The sequence below is a fragment of the Hippoglossus stenolepis genome, chromosome 22, assembly GCF_022539355.2.
Source record: "Hippoglossus stenolepis isolate QCI-W04-F060 chromosome 22, HSTE1.2, whole genome shotgun sequence".
Classification (NCBI taxonomy): domain Eukaryota; kingdom Metazoa; phylum Chordata; class Actinopteri; order Pleuronectiformes; family Pleuronectidae; genus Hippoglossus; species Hippoglossus stenolepis.
In genome coordinates, this window is record NC_061504.1 from 13,408,634 (window position 1) to 13,431,170 (window position 22,537).

A 22,537-nucleotide genomic window follows, 5' to 3' on the forward strand; every position below is an offset into this window, starting at 1 on the left:
AGCGAGCATTAATAAAACAAGTGAGTGTTTAGAGCAGGATTTTGCAGAATCTAATTAGATTTTATCGCCTGTTAAATTATTATTTGGTTATTTTATCGGTTATGGTAACGGTACACCAGCCACATTTTTTACTGAGCTCTGGGAATGCGAATAAATTGATTTTAAAGAAGACACACAGTCAGACGTGTCAGACACAACTTTGATTAAAAGCAGTTTTGTAAAACTAATTAACTAACGGTTGATAAGAAGTTTACACTGTGTTGATTCATTTGGAAGACCTCCCGCTGCAGTAAGTCATTTCTTTAATACACACAGTTTGATCCTATCCAATAGAAACGTTGGACAAAACTATGCAAACACAAGTTGTAATAAGTTTTCCACAATCGGACCAAGCGCTTTGATTTCGTGTCGCGGTGGGTGATTTATTTGCAGAGCCGAAAAGTCAACATCAGCATATGAGTTTTATTGGGTCTTTTAAAATAATGCGTTCTTGTGTGTAGATGCAGCTCTGTGTTTAGGTTGTGTATGTTGGATTCAGCGTGTGTGTGTTGTGTGTGTGTGTGTGTGTGTGTGTGTGTGTGTGTGTGTGTGTGTGTGTGTATTCGCATTCTGACGCCGAACCCTGTTTCCCAGTGTCCACAGCATTGGCGGATCTCTGCTAATGAACAATTTGCTCAGTGAGGTGTGACCACAGGCATTGTGATGGAAGCCACAGAGTAGACTCTACTGATGCAGTGAGCGAGAGAGGCTGAGGCGAGTGCAGAGAGAGAGAGAGAGAGAGAGAGAGAGAGAGAGAGAGAGAGAGAGAGAGAGAGAGAGAGAGGGAGAGAGAGAGGGAGGGAGGGAGGGAGGCAGACTGGAACTCAGCTTCACAGCAGCAGACGAACCTACAGGCTCAGAAAGACGGTCTCTCTCCTGCAGCACACACACACACAATCACACACACTCACACCTCTGGCTGTGTGTTCTCCACCTTCTCCCACACATCTGCAGGTAAGCAGCTGTTTTCATCTGCATGTACACACACTTCCTCTATGTGTATGTTAATCAGCCGGTCTGTACATATGGGGTACGTGTGTGTTTTACTCCCATATGCATGCTGTAACACTGTGACACTGTAGCTGCAGCTGTACTATGATTGTGTGTGTGTGTGTGTGTCGGTGTACTCACACACATACTGTATTTCATTGAACATGTGTACCAGGGCTTGAGATTGATGTTGTTGCATTGATATTTATTAAAATCAGGATTAAGGAGAGAAGGGGGAATAATTGAATTTAAAGGCAAACAAGCAAACGGGTATGTATGGTATGTGTGTGTGTGTGTGTGTGTGTGTAAGAGATAGAGAGAGAGAGTGTGTGTGTCTGTCAGTGTGTCATCTGGGCACAGGCATATATTAATATGATAATATTCATGGATATCTGGGTTGGGCATCCTTATGTTGTCTAAAATATGTCTACGTGTGTATGTATGTGTGTGTGTTTTGGTGATTGCAAACCATGTGTGTGTGTGTGTTTGCATATGTGTGAGTGTGTGTCTGCCTATTTGCATGTGAGTGCAGCACACACTCCCAGCAAGCGGAACAGCAAAGTCCAAAAGGTGCTCAAATCCCGGCGGATTAGCGAGACGTCTTTGGCTTCAGCTGTCGCCATGGCAAAGGCAGCCGGTGGAACGCCTGCGTCTGAGGGCGTCCTCGTATAATGGACAGGTCCACTGCATTCATCAGCTCAGGGGGCCGAGCGCTGAGCATCAGCCCGGCACGGTTAATGTCATTCTCAAGCACGGGGAGCTTCATGAGAGGGTTCTTTAAAGAGATGGAGTAGAAGAGGCGTGGAGGGACGTTTAATCTGTGCAATCTGAGCAAATCAACAAGTCCTTTTTTCTTCAGATGCAGATGTTATGAGCTGTGTGATCACAGGACAGCATAGAGATTAGGAGAGAGGGGGATTAGCCTTGTTTGTAAATAGCATGAGTGACGATCCAGTTTGGTTGTAAAAGCAGCCGGACATGTACGTAACCTGCTGGAGCGCTGCCTGCGGTGCTGCTAATTCCAGATCCACGGCTGCAGCTTTGGTTATTCTTGGACATGAGAGCAGCTCTCTGTGGTCGATTGTCCAGGGACGGCTGGCTGTAGCTCAGGCTCCATTAGTTAGTCATCAGAAGAAGGAATTACTGAGTTCAACAGGGATTAATGAAATGCACTGGTTAATAATTTGTGTATTTTTTGGCAGCGGAGAACTTTCGCCTCCCGTTCACTTCAATTCTGAGCGAAAGGGGCGAATAAAACCTCTGCTTCCATCGGCAAAGCAAATTCCCAACGTTTGTGTGGTCGACCCCACTTGGCCGACATTGGCGGTAGTCATATAAAATCAGCCAAGATGGAGGAGACCCTGATATTAACCAGGTCAAACTAACAGCTACTTTATGATGCCGGACATGAAAATTATAAACTGCAAACCAAAAACCACTCGTCCGACAACGTCAACAGCAAACAGACAACAGACCACACACCTGATATCCGTGTGCGACACATCCTGCACTGCCCACATCCACCAAGCAATGATACGTTAATTTGCGTAGGTGTGACTGTGCCCTTACACGGGACGGATGTGTTGGAGACTGAAACGCTGCTCATACACTTTGAACGGGGTGACGTCATGTGTTGCCGAACTGCATTGTGGTTCCATTGCATTACGTTGCAACGTTTTCACGCAGCAAAGGAGGCACCAACCAATCAAATCGTGCGTTGACGCAATGCGTACGTGCAACTCCAACATGAGAGTTCTGATCAACGACTACAGTTAGCATAGCTTAGCATTAAAATGCTAGTGGAAATAGGGGCCAAACAATTAGCATAGCTCTGTCCATAGGTAATGAAATTACAATACTGAACCGATACGGGAGAGACACTGATCTTCATCCCCTGCAAGAGAGATAACGGATGGATTTCCCAGAATGCAATGAGTGCATGTCACAGTGGGGTGAATCAGTGCAAAAGCAATATATGAGCCTATTATGAAAATATGATCATCTGGAAATGATTCCACTCACCAGCGCAGTGACTGATTCATTTTAAATTCCAATTTGGATACGGCATGATATATTTAATCAATGTTAATGGAGACGCTGAATGCACAATATACAGTGTTCATCCATAATGGTGAAGTGAAGCGACGGTAAAATTAATCTGTAAAAGAAAACAAATAAGGGGAGTTATGATTATTACCATGTGAGAATAATAATCTTAACGTGTGTATGTTCTTAAAATTCCCTCGTGTCAGAATGATTTGCAATGATCACCTGCTGTACATCCATTAACAGATGATATACAGACACTTCCCTGCCACAATAAGCCTTCCAACACTTTACAAAGCCCCTTCCAATGTGCTGCTTTATGCAGAATAAATCCCTGCTGGCTCAAAGCGAACAGTCACATGGAATCTGCGCGGTATTGACAACCCAGCGTCGTGTCAAAGTCACGAGAGGACAACAGGAAAAAAGCCATAGGTTGAGATGGAGCCTCTGATGCTAAAGAGCTGCAATCGAAAAACATGCAGGGGCCCTGGCAGCATGTGGGAGGAACGCTCTGGTAAAAACACACGGATATATACATGTAACAGGTAACCATGGAAATAATACTATAGTGGAAAAGCAGTGCTTGTAAATATGCACACCCACACAGCGGATTGAGGAAAGAAAAAACTCCCACTAACCGTGGCCATTTGCAGGAAGGTGAATTTACTCCGTTATCTCAGACGGATCCTCGGGCCTCGTCGTGCTCATGGCAGGTTTGTTAAATAGTAATGACGTCAGCTTCAGTCCATTCATCTCTATTTGTGACTCCCCTCAGTGTAGAGGCTGTCTGATTCAATAACTCACTCCTCTAATTCAGTCTACATCCGTACAATTACGATATTCAGTTTTAATCCCAAATGTAGACCAGGTGTGAACGTGCTGGTGTAAACAGGAAGCATTAGGTTGCTAGGATACAAACAAGTATATAAACAAATAATAGCTTGTCTCTAACACATTTAACTAGTTGTTTCATTGTAAAATGCAGAATTTTAATCACCAAAGATAACGGGCTCGGCCACGCTTGTAATTCATTATCCACTTGTAGCCGAGTATTTTATTTATTTGTTTTATTACGGAAGGTCGCCATGTGATAGGAGCCTGGCGAATCAGCGAATCAGGCTACGTTGTGACTGAAAAGACCCAATCGGCAAGCAGACATCTCAGTTCATACTAAAACGCAGCCCTGGAGCTTTCAAATTAGCATCTTTCTAAACATAGTGAGGATGTAGCCTCACTCGTTTCTCCTTTTATACCTTAACCTCTTCTCTTTTCTTTGCCTCACGTCTTACATTCAGTCCCCGAGTCTGTTCTTCTCCTTTCTTCTTTCTCTCGTTCATTAGCTTTACAACCGCGGCCTTATTACGATCGCACCGGGGCTCCGCTGCCGTCAGATTAATTCAAGAAAAACAGAGGAGTAACATGGTGCAGCAGGTTGAAGCCTGATTAAGATCAAGATGGCTGATGGTCCTGAGAGAAGAGAGAGCAAGGGGGGGGGGCTTCTCATGCACAGAACACACTAACACATGCACACACACACTAGACTAAATTGAAAGACAGGAGTCTGTTTACAGAGTTAATAAAAGAGGCTCTGGCAACAAACTAACGAAGCATCAGGGCGGCTGCTGCAGGGTTTACTCTCCCGGATGAAGAATGCCACAACTGAATGTCAATATGTTCTCTGTCTCTTTCTCTCCTGCCCTTGTCTTTTGCTCTCTGCCCTTCTCCCTCTGTTTCTCTCTATCTCTGCTCCATTGAACACACTACAGTGGCAGAACCCCCCCGACTCGTCTTTGTCAGGAGGAGTGAGACAAAAAAACGCAAGTGAAGCAATGGCAGGGACTTGTAAATTCTCCCCACAGACACTTTTTTTTTTATAGCTCCTTTCCACTCGCTGTGCTGCCTGTCAAACCAGACAAAGCCTTCACTAACGGGGCGGGTTTCTGATGTGGTGACGAGCGGTGACAAGAGAAGTCAAAGGGCCGAGTAGGAACGATTGTAAAACACAAGCTGTGGAGTGGGTTTAGATCCATTAGTGGACAGTTATTGGAAGTTAGTTTAAATTGCGGAAGAAATGACTTTTGCTTCCATGACAAAGCTGCTATTATCAATATTTTATACTGACAATGGATCATTTGACTATATGTATGTGAAAGTGGTTTCTCACAGTATTTAAACCCACAGAAGATTATCTCCCAACTCTGCAAACAAAGATAAACGTCTCCACTTCCTCCCGCGGAACAAAAGTGATGCCAAAATACACAAGATATGGGTACGGCCATCTTGTGCTCTTCACGTGATTTGGCTCGGCAGTCATCGTGGTTTGGAGCTGCACTAATTCACGCTCTGTCGAAGCTGTTAACATAACGTGTCACCCGTGTTTTCATAGCATCAAATAACTAACTAAAACCAAACCTATCAGAAAAATGAACAAACAAAACATCGTTATGATAAGAGCTACCTAAAATGACAGGAACCATCCCTGAGAGAAATGTATTTAACTTTTTTGTCTGGTCCATGTCCCATCCACTAACAAGGAGGAGGCAGGGTTTACGACATATACTGCAGCCGGCCACCAGGGGGCGATGAAGATGATTTTGGATTCACTATTAAGCAACAAACGAAAAGTGACAAATGTAAATGAATGCTAATGACGTGTATTTGCTAACGTCAATCAATTTGAAGGGTTATAATACGGTTGTGATGATTCCACTGATCGCCCATGTTTACTCTGTACTAGGAGATGTAGTAGAAGTATCTGGAAACTTGGCTTGTCCACCTTGAAGCATATACGTCTATGTTTCAAACAATATATGTCTATATTTCCAAGAATAAACATCTATATTTCCATGATTGATCCTTTAAAAGATAATTGCGATCTCCTGATCATATCCGAGTTGCAGTGAGCTCTAACTTTGTGGAGGTGGAAGATTAAAAACTTGAACGTCTGCCATGACAGGATGAGTCAGCCATGAACAAACCACCATCTGCTCTGCTGCTGGAGTCAAATCAGACAAATGGAAAGTCGTCTACTTGCCTCGGTGATTGGAAAGAATTGGAAAAGCGTGCGCTGGATTCTGCCCCAAACTGAAACATAAGGAGACGACCAAAGTTATTTTAACTGAGAGATTATATAATCAAGCACTGTTTGTAAAATCAGATAAAAGACTGTGAAGTGAAGTAAGAATTTTCCTTTTCACCAAACTGTTTGATACTGAACTAATCTGATACTGTGGTGAAATGTGAGAACGTTAACCAAAATGAATTATACATGTTCCCTGTTGTCTAAATAATTGATCAACAAAATGGTCTTCGGGGATGAGAGATAATTTGCTCGGAGCTTCACAACTTATTTAAATGTACAAAAAACAGACTCATAAATAATATGACTCATCTCCTGCATTTAAAGTTGCATTCAATAGATTATTGGACTTTCTGGAACGTCTTGAAGATACAAAGCAAAGTTGGTGTGGGTGTGTGTGCAGAACAGTACACGTGGGCGAGCAAGTGCACAACTGCACGATCATGCATCTACAATCACATCGATGAAATGTGACCATGTGGGGGCTGCATGGTGCAGGCTGGAACACACAGGTATCTAAAAAAAAAAACACCTCACCCCATCAAACATGATTTTCATGCTGTTCAGTCAAGATGCTAAAACTGGGGAGTGTGTGGGAAGCCCCCCCCATATCCGACTGTGCATCCAGGCTGGTTTCATCCCTCCAGGTGGGAGGATGGAAGGTCGAGTCCCTGCTTTTCACATCAGTGACAACAAAACCCAAGACGCTCGTTGATCTTGTACGAGCACTAGAAATAGAAATAGCAAGAACATAAGGGAGCAGAGTGAACTGACGTGGATTATGGACGGAAAGTGAGTCGTTAAAAAAGTTTGTCGGAGAGAAGAAAAGATGATGACAGTGATGATAACGTGTGAGAAATGATTCATCAAGACAATAAGAACATTTTAGTGCAATTAATTCATGAATCGGCACAATCACACGCTGTCAAACACATTTTTATATCCTCAGAAATACTCTTAGTGTTTAGATAGATCTAGAGAGAGAGATAGATAGATAGATCTAGAGAGATAGATAGATAGATAGATAGATAGATAGATAGATAGATAGATAGATAGATAGATAGATAGACGGACATGGTCTTAACTTTAACTTTAAACTAAACCCTGATAGACACATTCAGAAGTACAATAATCTATGTTCATCCATATATACACATAGGATACATGTGCAGAGAAGCATTACTACTTATCTACTCTCACTCTATATATGGATGAAGTGAAAGTAAATGTGAAGTCAATGATCGGATGGTTCTCTGTGAATATTGATGTCTTTTTTTCTCCTCTCCCACACAACTAGATCTTTCTCCGTCCGCTTTAAAGAACAAATAAATCTGAGATTGAAAGAGAGCTGGGGGGAGTCAGGGGGGGGTTGAGGGAGTCAAAGGGGGAGTTAAGTGCAGCTAAAGCATACAGGTTGTTGTTCTCGCCGGGGAAATTCCTCCGGTGCTCCAGTCTTTTCACTGAGGCAACAGGCTAGTGACTTTGAACCACTCGGCGGGCCACAAAAGAAAAAGAGGTCCCTCTATTCTTACGTTGGCAACCCGGACCCCTATTCTCCCGCGCCCTAAAACCCAACCCTCACACATTACGTCTCGACCACTCCTCACTGAGCAGGATACATATGGACGGAAGTTCCTTCATTAATCGGTCAGTCCGTGTGGCCGCCCAACCGCTGCGACACAGCATGACATAAATACTGACCACCGCATCCAACAGGACACCACTAATTGCAGGGTGTCCGCAATACTTAAGTTCTTGTTCTGATTTGTGGCGGGTGACGTTTTTTTTTTAGCCTGCTAACTTGGGCAGCAGCTTGTAATGGGTGGCACAGTTTCTACACTTGATTTACTGTCTGGTCTGGAAAAATACAGCTGAAAAGCAGGTCACGCTCCGAGGACCTGGGGTTCAGTTGTCCAAATCATGTTCAGCGAAAGGAAAAATCAACAGACGCAAGGGTCTGTCGAGTCAAATTTAGCTGCACAAAGAGGCGGATGAGAAGCGTGTCACTCAGTGTCCTGTTTCTGCTTGTGTCTTTCAGGCCGTTCTGCTGCGGAGTTCGGGCCAAACCCTGCTTCAGGGAGCAGGAGGATGGAGAACAACATGTGAGCGGCCCGTGTGCCCCCGTCGACAGCATGCTTCGTCTCCACCGGACCTTGGTGCTCTGCTGCTTCTGGTGTTTTCTGCTACTTCACGGACAGGCTGACGAAGAGGCCCTCTGGGGACCGACACCACCGAAAGAAAAGCCACCGGAGAATAAAGGAGGCTGGTTTTCCTACATTCCCTACTTTTCCTCCCTGCCAAAATTAAAAATCCCCTTCATCGGGAGTTCGGACAAAAACAACGAGGCCGCCGCGTTGACCACAATCGCTAGGGGGTTGAAAGACACGTTTGAAATCTCGCAGAACTCGGGTTCAGGGGAAGGGAGCGAGTCTGAGGCATCTGAAACACCCACCACTTCGGGGCTCCCAATCAGCGTGACAAAGATAAGAACTGAGTCACTTCCCACAGGAACATCAGATTCTCCACACAGCAGCATAGCGCAGAGCGACAATGATGCTCTTGTCTCAGACTCCCACTCTCCCACAAGCAGCTCTATCAGCAGCAGTAACAGTCCGGCCGCAAGCCAAAACGCTCCTGAACAAAACGCAACACATACCCACCCTCCACAGGGCATCACACTGGCAGCCGGACCCAGCATGGGAGCCACAGCACGACACCTCCAAGAGCAACGCACTGATAAGGAGGTGGCTGAAGATTTTACAGGGAAGATCTCGTCGACGATAGCACCAGAAACCACAGTTCCCACCGCCTTGACATGGGCTGCTACCCAAACCTCCACAACAAAGCCAGGACTGGTCGAAACCACACTGACCACACGCAGACACTCTCTGAGGCCCGTTACCCCCCCTACGACCTCAGAGACAACGTTTGTCAGAAAACCACAAGAGTCGACTGTTGGTTTTACCCTCCACGCTGGAGAGGCCACAGTGGCAGAAACTCACCCCACTCAGAGTGAGGCTGAGCCGGGCGTCTCCGAGGCCGGGTCTGGGCCCGGGGGGGAACAGCCGGGGGTAATCACCACTGCCATGGGGATCGATCGCAAACTAGTCCAGGAATCCATAACGAGCACAACTCTGAGCCTAAAGGTTAACTTCCCAATAGCAGGAGGTAAGCAAAGTTACACAGATCAATAGCTCCCGGCTTCCACTCAATAGATGTGATCAATCATGTGCAGGCAGCGTCTTAAATGTCCAATAGCCGACTGTCAAAAGGTTACAGACAGTTTGGCTGTCGGTGAACATGTCTGACATGGTAAGTAGTCAAAGGTGTGGAGATTAGCATAAATCCAGATGTTGTGGGATGCCTGTCAACACTCACAGAGTCGGGAATCAGCATTAACGTGACTGGACTGATGAGTTACGGGTTGGAATTCATGTTTGTTAAGCTCAAAGAGAGAATCTTAAAGGGACAGTAATTTTTTGACATATATGTTTTTTCTCACCGGTTCCTTCAATGCAAGCGAACGGGACTTCAGAATAAAAACAAACACGAAAGTGGACGTAAACTACTCAACTGATTTCAGTAATATTTTGTGGAGGGGGTGGGAGCAATTGTCTGTTTGCATTACAAGATAGGGTGTTTTCCATATTTGAATTGATTTCTCAGAGAATAATTCATGGATCTTGATTTTAATCTGGCATATTTAGACTGATAAGCAATTTGTTGAGGATCCAAATATAAATCTGCATCCAGTGAAGGTAAATGTGGTTTCATAGCTGGAATCTTGGGCCTTATTCGGCCGGATAATCTGCTCAGATCAGTCTCAAATCGGTTGACGCCATCGCCATGACGGCCAAATCGGACCGAAATCGTGCCGACAATCCTCTAGACTGCAGCAAGCATAACTCAAACTGCTAATCCTCTGGAACGAGTAAATCAAAGCTAAAGCTGTAATGGAAGTTGTTTCACAATACAGTAAAAAAAAAAAGGTCTGATTCATCTTCCAACATCACGTCTTTGCTGCTTTTCTAAACTTTTATTCTCCAAAGCGTCAGAATCTGATTTGCAATCTGTTGTGGACGGTTAAAAAGTTCTTCTGAGTGTTGTTTCCTGACCTCATCTACACCCGTGGCTAACTCTGCTTTTCACAATCGCTTCCAGTGAATAATTGGCACCGACCTACTTCGATTCAAAAAAAAAAAAAACTTCCCTGTCCCTTAAACAGTCTATAATGACTTTTCATTCCGCAGTTCCACTCCAACAATGCATGAGCCATTACCTCAGTGAATGGAAGGAAACGGTGTTTGATTAAATGCTGCTCGGTGGGGTTTTGATCTCCAGACTGTATGAAAAGCTAAAGATGGCGATTTAAATCAGCGACTGCAGGGAGCTAATACGTTTAACGCGGCGGCGAAGCGGCACCTTCTTCTCAGTGGCCCATCCCCCAACCGCCGGTGTCAGTCTGGTGTCTGTATGTTTAATGAGTCTTCCGGTCGTGGGTCGTCCACCAAGGACAGACACATTCATCATGCAGGGTCAAAGGTTGGGCCAGAAGATGATGAGTCGATTATTCTCAGCCGTGGCGAGTCTCTAATATTAAAGTAGCATCGGATGATAGTACTAGAGGTGGCGTTGGCTACACCTGTCCTGGGTTTTAGTCTATGGGATTTCTTTTTGTAGATTTATAGTGTTTAAGTGCATCAGTTTGTTTGATCTGAAAAGCTGGTGCACGCATGTGTTTCAGTTTCAGAATAAGATGTGATATTTATCCCATATAACCCCGTCCTCTTGCTCAATGTCAGCCGGGCTCCACCCTCAGAGGGTAAAGCCGTATAGATAACGGATGGATGGATTAGTGATAGGGCTGCTTGCGCATATTGATTAGCTTCCATATTTTATAGCTGTCGTCCCATCAAATGTCCGTAAATAACCAAACATCACAGTTATGCTTTTGCGAAATTTGAAATTTAAATAGATTTTAGTCCAAACAAACCATTCGGCAAAGCAACAACACAATTAATCTCAATGAAATAAGCGTATATTATACTTATACTTATATACTTATATTTGGTGCTAAAAAATGTAATGCTTCCTCACACATTTCTTTCACCCCTGTTCCTTAATAGCTGTTATATAAACATGCAATTTCCTTTTTGTTTTATCATTGTTTTTAATATTTTAAGCAACAATTGGCATAAAAGCCATTCAAGCAGGAGCATGGTCATCATTAGAAATAAGAGGTTTCCCACTCTTCCTATTTTTCAGATTAAAGACGTTTCTCTCGTATGCCATGTAAATCAAAAGCTGTAGAACAGCCTCTACGCTTCTGTGTCCAAGGTCAAGTAATGGACCTGTCATGTTTTCTGCAAAGCGTCAAAATGTTAATTAGCAGCTTCCCAGCATTGGAATGCAACCGCTCCAGATCTTATATCTCCCACGCTGCTTTGGCCACTTGCATTTTGTTTAGTCTGTGGCATCCAGTGTTGTGTCTGCGCTTGTTTTCAGTTGGGGCGTACAGGGGAAAGATATGGAGGGTGGCTTCGCCTGCCCCGGGTGGGGAGGGAGGGCTGCTGTGGCCCTGTATCAGTATTCCAAGCGCACGCTCAGCGAAAACCACCGCCTCTCCCGTGGGACCATCCGCTCGCCAGTCGCTGCTCATGGATGCTGAACATGCTTCTTGCCATTTAGTCTCCTCTATCCCTCCCTCGCTTCCTGTTCCCCGTGCTCGTTTTGTTTGCCTCTGTGCAAACACAAATCCCTGTCGCTTCCAGATTCCATGTCGAGGGCAGATGCTTAATTGGATGAAAATGTCCAAGAGGAATGAAAAACCAGAGGAATATGTAGCTCTTAGTGTCCTTGTTGTAGTATTACTCTGGAATCTTGCAGTGCTTTCAAACGACTGCACCTTTCCAAAGGACACAGGAGGAGAGGGAAATGAAAATGAAAGCACGGCCACCTTTCATTATCATATATTATCCCAGTGTGAACAAATCTGCACAGGGTGAATCATTTACCAGCTGGAGGAGTTGAGCATCACCGTCATAAGGGTGTGTTTCCATTGATCTAGGGAGGGTTGGCTGTGTGGCGTTGCCCTTGAGGAGGCTGTCAGGTATAAAAACAGCGATGCTCGGCTTCCGTGTCAAATCCTCCACTGAGGGACACGCCAACACCCGATAGCAAGGGCAGAGCACACGAGGAGGGGAAAGAGGGAGCGGAGGGACGAGGCTGAGGAGATGTGGGTTTTTCTAAAGCATCTCAGTTTGCCACGATCTTCTTCTCTTCATCCTGCTCCCTCTCTCCCCTCCTCCACTAAACAGCAGCGAGGCTCGACCCAGAACACTCTCCATTAAAACCGGCACGGACGGGTCGTCTCTGTGAAGGGTGTGTACGAAACAGCCTTAATGCGGCCGTTTACTGATGAATTGATTATGGAAATGGTTTTACACACAACGATGTGCCCTGAATATCGGATGCCCTTGTGCAGGATTTAAATGGGAAAACTGCTTGACTACAAAGAGATAAATTAACCACGAGTTACAAAAAAGCTGTTTGTTTTTAAGATTTGACTGAACTGGCCGATGCGGGATGATTCCTCACCTTTATTCAGACTGAGTTCAAAGCAGTTTAAAGAGTACCACAGTTATGAAACCCCATGGCTTACTTAACTACTGAAAATGAGCCAAATTAGAAGCAACGTGATGCAATTCTGTGCAAGTACATTAAGAGAAAAATCCAAATGAGCTAACTTTGTTATAATATCTAGTTTTTATGCATCTGATTACGGGCGTTCGATTCCCCCGCGGCGCAGCTATCAGCCCCTTCCTATTATTTCTTATCTCTCTAAGCTCAGAGTGTTTGTTACCACAATCCATGCGTGATTCTTTCAAACAGGAAAAATCCACTCAGCGCTGACTGAAGCAGATTCAGCTTTTGTGTTGTTTTCATTATTTCAGGAAGCTGAAGATAATAATGAGTCCCTGCAACACAATGTGAAGAACTGTAGCACCATGCTCACATCCTGTAGGACTGATGATTGTGATTCAATTCGGTCCAGATCTCAGGATGAAACCGGAATTGTTATTGTTTGTGCACAAGAAGAAATAAAGTCCTACAGATTCCTCACCCAAGGAGAAGAAGACACACACAGATTCTTCTTCACGTGGGAAACAAAGGATCGACAGACAGCACCTACTGTACAGACTTGCCTGTGGCGTTAACTTAATTTGCTCCATCTAACAAGATCAGCCACAGATGTGATGCGGGGACAGTAAACAGCCGCTCGTGTACGAACAGAGGAACTCATCTCTTTAGCAGAATCACTGACGGGCAGCTATTTACAGACGACTGCTGACGGAGCAAAATAAACAGCAAAGAGGGATCAGAGAGGGAGGCAGGAGCTTAGTGGATCACTCAACCTTCCACATTAGTGCTGAATTTATCACTTTTTTCTGCAGTTTTACATACGTTATTTCCATTTGTCTACAGAGTCTCACTCCAAACATTTAGCAAACAACTAGAATGGCTCTTTGTAAAGCTCATACCTCTGCTTAGATATCAGTTCCCTATAAATTCATCAAGATCCATGACGTATTCCCTGAAAGAAAGATTGAGACAAAAAGTTAAATATTTCAGTTGTAAGTTCAGTGGAATTCAGGAAAATTGCCTCTTATCTGGGAATTTTGCTTTTGAAGATGGATGACAACTCAGACTAGAGGCCAGCTGTGTGCTGTGTGTGCAGGTGTTTACATGTGCAGTGTGTTCTTTTACATGTGATTAACTCAAGCCTCGTGTGCATGACCTAGATCATGAGATGATATCATTATTCTCCCCGCACTCCTTACATACTGGCATCTTTTATTAATGTTGAATCTAAAGTTATAAACCAACACTTTTTCCTTTTGCATCATCGCTGTCAGTTCATCAGGTTCCTCCTCCCGACAGTTCTGCTCCATCACTCTTTTAAAACTGCTGTTCTGGAAAAAAAACACACACACAAGCCCGGAGCCCAGAGGCCTGACTGTGAAAACATTCGAGCACCGGAGGCAGAAAGAGGACGATTCTGCTCGGCCTCGTCGTCATTACTTCCTCTCTCTCTCCTTCGCTTGTGTTCCGGCTCGTACTTTTTTCTCTCCGTGTGTGCTCTTTATGAAACGCTGCTCCTCGTTGCCCCCTTCAAGTTAAAGCTCGAAGACAGATGATTGAACGAGGAGTCGGGAGGAGGAAACTGGTGCTGGAGCAGGCCGGACACACCCACCCACCCGCACACACACATTAGGATGTCAACATAATTAGACTACAGAGGGCCAGACTACCGTGCGATGGATGACTGGCTACAACTAAGTGGATGATGGGCAGATCCATTTGACAGAACTGGGTTAGGAAATGTAGTCCTGCCATTTTCCGCAGAGCGAGGCCACAGATTTGCTCTCAGAGGAGAGAGGTTACACTTTTCGTTTTGCGAGCTCCAGATTCAGTTGTTCTCTCTTCAATCTGCATGGTTGTGCGTTTTGAAAATTGCTCATCACTCAGGTTAAACTGCACTTGTCTCCCCAGAGCTGCCAGGCCAGGAGGATAAGGAGGATGAGGAGGCTGAGGAAGGTGCGGTGCCTTCAGCTGCTGCAGAAGACGACAGGAGGTCGGGAGACATTTCCACGCTGCCCGCAGAGCTGCTGACAACATCCCTGGCTCAGAGCACCGGTGAGCAAATGCATCCTTGGACATGTTAAACAAATACTGCGACTTTCGTCCCTTTTAAGCATGTGTTTGAGGAGGAAGGATAAAAGAGCCGCATGCTGGTTTGTCCTGTGGTTGTTTCAATATCTGTAAATCTGTCAGGCGACTGGGAGAAACAATTACCCGGCATCCTCGGCCTGGAGCTACTAATTGCTTCCAAAGGGAGAAAACTGCTGAAACTGTGAGTCAGAGAAGTCCTGAGAGTTGAAGGGAGACGAAACACTGCCCACCTGACAAACAAACATCTATATGTTCTCTCAGATAAATAATCATAGATCTGACGATGATAGCTTCCCTTAAAAACAGGGGGAAAAAACACTAATTTTGATTAAAGATACTCTATTTAACAATTGTTCATTAAAATGTCTGAAAACGACCAGACCTACGTTATTTATTTTGACTATTTGTGAATTTACATTATCCAAAATGTTAAAATACATACTAGATGGTGAATATCCCTTTACATCTGTCCATCATCATGAAGCCCATTTCATTAAAAGATCCACTTCCGACCCAGTTCACAGGTGCAGATGTAGCCCACATTCCCTCGCCCGGAATAGCAGATGTTGACTAAAATAGACTTGTCAAATGTGCCACTCGCTGATGATGGAGCGCCACTGGGCCTCTCTAGTTCGCTGCATCGAGAGCAATCGAACGAGTGTAACCCTAACGTGACGAGTGTGTGTCTCTGCCCTTTTGACAGTGTCCACCCCGAGAGCATAAATCGTTTGCGGCACATAAACAAATTTGCAGTCATCATACAAACTCTCCAATTTGCTTTCGTTGAACCGCAGCAGTGCTTTTATATTATGTCCAGCTGATTTAGAAGAAGATGAAACGGGCCCCAAGTTCCCCCCGACACGGCTCCTCCTGAATATGCAGCGTCTAACTGCCCCGCCAGCTCCTGCTAAATTGCTTTTTCTGCGTTGAGCCAAATTGAAGACGGAGGCAATCAGATGAAAGGTACACGGAGCTTTTCAGTATCATGATCAACACGCAGCCCATTAAAGACCGTGAGTGAGGGGCTCAGTGAAACATCAGAAGACTCTCTTCACCTTTATGACCTCGGATTACGGCGCCTTAGGGGAGACCCGTCAACCTTTACAGGCAAAACCCCGCTGACATGAAGACATAAATATCGCCCGTGTGTTTCCACTGAGACGTAATGAAACTACGCCTCAGAAGAAATCATCTGTCAAGACGCGAAGTCTCGTTCAATATATTGGGACTTTGCTTGTGTGTCAACTGTCCCTGGCACGAGACGCTTGTTCCCACAGGAATGTGTCAGATGGCCGAGCAGCGGAACGTAACGCTGTGATCCATCCTCGCACTGCAGCCGCCGCCACATACCAAACCCCCGTGCAGGGGCCGGCTCAGGCCAGCCCCCTGTCAGCTCAGACGTGACATTCATCAACATGAGCGAGGCAGCAAAACATGGCACCGATTCAACGGCCGTCACGTTTTTTCCACACGGGACCCGACTCAGTGGAACAGTCCTGCCCTGGAAAGTAAACAAACGGACAGACAGGCGTAGGTGGGATGACACGGTGCTGAACCCCACCTACTTTTATCAGTGGCTCCCACAGTTTGTTTTCCACTCCAACGTTTCCTGTTTTGTTAGGACGACGTCATCAGTGCAGGTTCATTAGAGCACTGACATATTTAAGGCCTTCATTTCACTTTAGCAACACAACACCTGCGTCTCATTGAGATGGCTGCCGCGCTAATTCAATATTGAACCAACAATTCAATGTTATTCCAGCGTAGCGCTGCAAGTAGCGATTATGGTTGTCATTGATTCATGTTGATCATTATCAATGCCAGAGGCCCTGAGGACAGTAATGTCGGTCAGTCGGTCGGCCTCTGGACCAGAGAGATACATCGTCATATAGGGCGATGAATCTTCCTGACAGAAGGGATCCATTGGCTTTTCTGGTGCTGGCCTGGTGTTGACTTTTGTGGTCATGAAATCTTTATTGTCTATGACCAAATACCTGCTAAAGTAATTAGCCACAGTTAGTGCTATTTAGCAGTAAGATGATAACAATTACGTGCTATAGCTGCAGACTTGTTTTAAAGTTTTAAAATGTCCATCAGAAGTTCTCTGACCCTGAGAGCATCCTCCACTTGCTCGTTTTCTCAGATTGGCCCTTCACAACTCTCAGATAATGAAGGTACCGATGAGCTAGGAGCAAGTTTTAAATGTTCCAATATCAAGAAGCGACTAATTTCTTAGTTCATAACTGACTTCACTGATTAATTTGCTGTCATTCCTCTGATTTATTATCAAATATAATTTCAGCAGTAAAGTATTATGTGCCTGCAGACACCTAAGGACACCGCTGTGACTGTAAATCAACCACTGTGTCGTTCAGTCCTTGCTGGCAAATTAAACCACAGTGTATGGAACGGGATGTTTAGTCCTTTTGCTCCACTGACTCTGTGGCAGCACAGCTTGTCCTTGCACTTTCCTGACAGAGCACAAACATGCCGTCGCACATCTGAACGAAGTGACTGATGCTCACACATCTGTCCGGGGCGTTGCTGAAGGATGATTATGAAAAAGATGCAGAAGGGAGCCACCTTGACAGCCTCTCACTTTGTCTTATTAAAGCCTAATCAGGACTTGATTAAAAAACATCAGCATCAGCGCAAAAAAACAAACCTCTTGACGACTCGTTTTTTTTCCCTCTTGTTGAGGAAATCATGAAGCTTCAAAAGAAGAGATGTGTGAAATAAATCTGCTGCATCACGCTACAGCATAAGATGCACTGGCTTCGGGTCATGTTTCTCCCGGAGCTCGAAGTTTTGAACATGAATCAGAGACAAACAAGGAACATTTAAAAAAGCCTCAACAACAGGCAGGGAAGTGCTGAGGCTTATGTCAAAGCACTTGAGAAAATCCTCTGCCACTTATGGGGATCTGCAGAGAGAGAGAGAGCATGGCTTCGTTCACAAGGGGCACTCGAGTACAGCGAGCGTCAACACGCACAAGCACATGACCATTTCACTGCAGAACCACAAAACACAGTGGAAGCAGCAGCCACCATATACATTCTATCTATAACATTTGTAAAGAAGGCACAGAGCAGCAGAAGCAGAAAACATCAAGCAGGAGGGGAGGAAAATCCAGGACAGTCGAAGAGAATAGTGGCTTTTCCTACACAAACTATCCCAGTTTAAAAATAACAAACCCACCTATGGGAGTTTCCCTCTTTCTGAAGGCGGGGGCCGAAGGGAAATCATAAACAAAAGGGAGAATCGGGGAAACCAGGACAGGGTGGGATGGGAAACCCGAAAATAAAAAACCTATAAAAGTGCATTAAAAAGACCAATGAGAAAGACTTGAAACAAAAAAGGCTCGACCGCACGAATTCCCCTTTTAGCTTTAGTCAGGAAACAAATTAGACATCTTCAATCTATACGCAAAGATGTAGGGTACACTGCGGTGGTGAGGTCAGCACATTTAAGATCTCTAGCTGGCACATAACATGACCACCAGATATAATGGACTCCCCAGACATCGCTAGACGCACTTAAACCCACGTTTTCTTTGCAGTTTTAGACGAGTTACTACAAAAATAAGTCTTGAATCTCTCTCTCCAAAGTTATTGCACGTTTAATCCTTCCTTCCTGCTGTGTGATTTACTGTCGGTTTAGCCTGTTCATTTGCCCTGACTCTGCGCTCCGTTACACCACCTGGCTCTTCATGGAGGAGCGACTGTCTCTGATAAGCCTGCAGCAAAATGACTGATGAGAGTGTGTCTGCAAATAACAAGAGACGCAATTAGAAGCTGCTTCTCTTTTAATGTGACACAGTTTTAAGCCGCTATTACAACATTTCAACGTGTCCTCTGTAGCGGAACGACCGCATGCATGTGGTGCTGGTTATGCTTTTGTGGAAAAAGAAGAAGCTCCGGGGATGTGAGGCTAATTGACGTGGACACTAGGAGACTAAATACTGTTTGTCTTTTGGCCCATCTGTGAGACATTATGCAGCGTGAAGCGAATTACGTTGCATTCGAGTCATGCCCCAGTTAATTGAACAGCGAAAACTTGTTCGCCCGCAGATTAGCTTCGCAGGCGTCTCCGTAATGTCCAGGCAAACACATGTATACAGAGCTGAACCACTTAGAAACAGCCATTTCCTTCACAAAGCTAAAATGTCTAACACAATCATAATTAATGTTGCTTGCATGGAAACTCCAGATGGCTTATGTAATGCAAGGGAAACCGGCTCTGTGGTTTTGAGTGGGCTGGTCTCTCTCTCACACACACACACAGACACACACAGCCTTGTACTTTTGTAACTCTATCTTAGTGAGGACATTCATTGGTATAATTCTGACCCTAACCCTCTATTTTTAATCCTAGTAACCGGAACCTAATTCTAACCTTGAACCTTAAAGCAAATCTTAAACCTCAAACACCCCATCTAAACACGAGGACCAGCCGAAATGTCCTACTTTTCCCAAAATGTCCTCAATCAGTAAGGTCCTAACTCAAAATGGTCCTCACAAAGATATAACACCCACACACCCACACTTCTTTCCTTTTAATGCTCTGCTTGGTTTGAAGTTGCCTTCTTACAAGCTTTAAATGGGATTAGCACATGAGGAGGAAAAACACTCTTTCAACATCTTGGACCAGATCTCATTTGTATTCTGGCTCAGATAGTTTAAACTTTGATTAAATGCTTCTCTGTACTCTCATGAGGGGGGAAATTAATGTGCTTTTATCTCATGTGAAAGTAGATGTTTAAAGCTATTGCAAATTCGATCATGCTGACATTCTACTTTCTTTCCAGGCACTACTTTGGAAACTCCACTTATTCCCCTCGACACTGAAGACTGGACGTTCGACCCGGTGGACAGCAGCGTCACGTATCTCCCAGACTGCAATAAAGAACGTTCCGGGATCTGCAACCTCTCAGACACGTGGGACTCCATCACCACCGCCCCCACCTTGGACACCAGACCCACACAAAACACCACTGCCGCAAACCAATCAATCAACCCTTTTCTAATCCCGGCTCCACCCATGTTGGTGCCCCTGTACTCTGACTGGAACAGTGCCATGGCAGCTTGGGGCCTGGCTTGGGAGGCACACGTTTATGGCGCTGGTTGTGTCTTCGCGATGCTAACGCTAGCCTCAGCGCTCAATCTGCTCTGCTTGCCACTGCGATGCCCGTCTGGGTGTGGCTACTTCGCTCTAGTCAGCCTGTTCCTACTGGCCGCAGGTTGTACCAGATCGTTCTCGCTCCTGTACGACGCCTACGGCCACCAGGATCGCCTGCCCTTCACAGAGGCCTCGCTGATGCTCTACGAGGCGCCCTTTCCCTGCCTGACAGCAGCTTTCGGCCTTGTTTTCCTTCTCCTCTCCATGCGTTCAAGAATGCAGCTCTCCTACTCAGCCTTCCAGAGACCCTGTTTCCTGGCCTGCCTGGTTGTCCTGCACTTTGCCACTGCATTCGGCCCAGTGACATTACTGAAGTTCTACCAGCAGAAGCCTCCCCTCTGCCTCTTTCTCTCACTCATCTCCCGTGGAGCCTTTGTAGTGCTGGCCACTTTTCTGTCTGCTGCCTATTTCGTGTTCTACATCTACGTGCGGGCGGACTCGAAGCACATCTACCACCTGAACAACACCTCTCCCACACCCGCTGAGCGCTACAACCGCTGCCCCTTTGCTGAGAGCCGAGATTGGGACCGTGCAGCCATAACTGTCTGTCTCTCAGCATTGTTTTCTTTAGCATGTGCAGGACTGCAGTTATTTGCAATACTCAATGCTATGGGTGTTGCCGGTGGAGAGGAGGTGTTCCACCCCTGGCCCTGGTGGGCTTTTCAGTTTAGCTGCAGACTATGTGAGCTCGGGGTCTGCCTCACCTTAGCCTTGGTGGTCGCACAACCTGTCTACTGTTCTGACCACCTTCCATCTGCAGGAAGCTGCTGGACTGAACTGCTGGCCTCCAAATCGACCATTCTACCTGGGAGCTACCAGTGGAACCTGAGCCAGCAGGAGAAACTCGCCATTGTTGATACAGTAGGGCTTGGAGAGTCCGAGAGCCTTCCTCTTTACACCCTGATGGATGAGAGGCTCGGTAATAGTCTGAACGGCCTGGACCTCCTCTACCACAGCAACCGGGGCTTAGCATACCGAGACCTGGACCTGGATATGGACTGTCAGGGGTCAGGAAAAGCTGAGGATGGAGGAGGCCGAGAACCGTCAGGATCCTCATTCACCAGTGACTCCACCACAGACCTGCGGCCACCTTCGCCCATCAACCTGCGTCGCAGCATAGATGAGGCCCTCTTCAGTGAGGCCCTCTTTCCCATGAGCCTCTTCAGCCCTTCTATGCCTATTCGCCTCAGTGACATATCCATAAACCACCACAGGGTACCTCCCATCAACAGCCTGTGTGATCCTCTCACAGCTGACTCCAGCCTTTATCGGACTTCTTCCTGCATGGAGATGGCCTGTCAACCCCAGCCCCCCATCACCAAACCTCAAGGAGAAACCGTCACAGGCGCTCAACCGTCTCCCTCCCTCTCCTCCTCCTCCTCCTCCTCCTCCAGCTGCTCATCTCCTGAACGTTGGAGGGGCAGCTCTTCCTCGTGTTCTTTCTACAGAGCGTCTCTCGGGGGCTCCTCGCTTGTCCTCTGCCCGAGCCCAGAGAGACAGGCTCAGCAACCTGCCCATCGAGGGGACACAGGCCACCAGGCCCACGCTGACCCTCAGAGGCACTATCATACGCTGGGCGCGGCCTCACAGGAGAGCCTGGACCTGGACATGTCGTCTGAGGCAGACCGATCGGTGCAGGAGGAGTTCATCAGTGTTTGCAGACAAATCGATGCTTTGAGCATCTGCAGCGAGACGATTGATTTATAAAAGGACAGACTGGTCAAACGAGGGTTACACCAAGGTCTTAGTAAGAAGGTTTCGTGCAGCAAAAATACTGTCATGGTTTTTATAGCCTATTTGGTAGTGCATGGTAGCTTTTGCGTAAAAAACCCAGAGCTGCCAAAATGTTTTTTGGTGGTTGATAAGCTTTCTTATGTGGTCATTAGTGAATGTCTGAGAGGGTCAAAGTGCCAAGAATGTCAAAAGCCAAAAGGTCATTTGTAACTTTTTACATGTTTGATAAAGGAAGGTGAAGTTTGATACCGAAAAAAAAAATTTTACTGAGTGGAGATAACAGGATTTTATTTGTACAATGTTTTTATTGCTTTCTGACATTCCAATAGATAGTACTGTGACTGAATTAAGCACTTATTAAATACTACTGAAGTAATACACTTTCACGTTCAGCAGAATATAACTGTCGTTCAATGTCATGTGGAAATACTGGGATTAATATTGAGTTTGCCAAACCATGAACTCATCATACCAATATGCTACATTGAGTTATGGTGCAGCGGCACCCTCTACTGGCAGAACATCATGCTACCTTTTCCCTTTGACTTCTATAACCAGTGGACTGAGCTTCTACATCTGACAGCCTCCTCCATGACTCGCTTACTAATTTATTTATGCTCAAATATAACTTTTGCTCAACACATTGTTTAATAAAAGTTTTGTTTTTATAACATCTGCCTCATTTGACTTCATATCCTGGAACGGGACATGACAGCTGGTGTTAAATAAGACAGTAAT

The 22,537-nt window shown here is 45.5% G+C and overlaps 1 protein-coding gene across 1 annotated transcript; it reads left to right on the forward strand.

Annotated features, from left to right (window-relative positions):
- Positions 1 to 863: 863 nt before the first annotated feature.
- Positions 864 to 22,470, forward strand: prrt4b (proline rich transmembrane protein 4b). Its single transcript, XM_035147227.2, has 4 exons — positions 864 to 993; positions 8,193 to 9,322; positions 14,708 to 14,851; positions 19,695 to 22,470. The coding sequence occupies exons 2-4, from the start codon at positions 8,287 to 8,289 to the stop codon at positions 21,770 to 21,772; spliced, it is 3,258 nt and encodes a 1,085-aa protein (XP_035003118.2). The 5' UTR covers positions 864 to 993; positions 8,193 to 8,286; the 3' UTR covers positions 21,773 to 22,470.
- Positions 22,471 to 22,537: the final 67 nt, after the last annotated feature.

Bases quoted from the DNA above. Each gene is read 5' to 3' on its own strand.
- prrt4b (XM_035147227.2), top strand. From the start codon at position 8,287: ATGCTTCGTCTCCACCGGACCTTGGTGCTCTGCTGCTTCTGGTGTTTT. The intron at 9,323-14,707 runs GTAAGCAAAGTT...TTGTCTCCCCAG, and splicing joins TAACTTCCCAATAGCAGGAG to AGCTGCCAGGCCAGGAGGAT. The intron at 14,852-19,694 runs GTGAGCAAATGC...CTTTCTTTCCAG, and splicing joins ATCCCTGGCTCAGAGCACCG to GCACTACTTTGGAAACTCCA.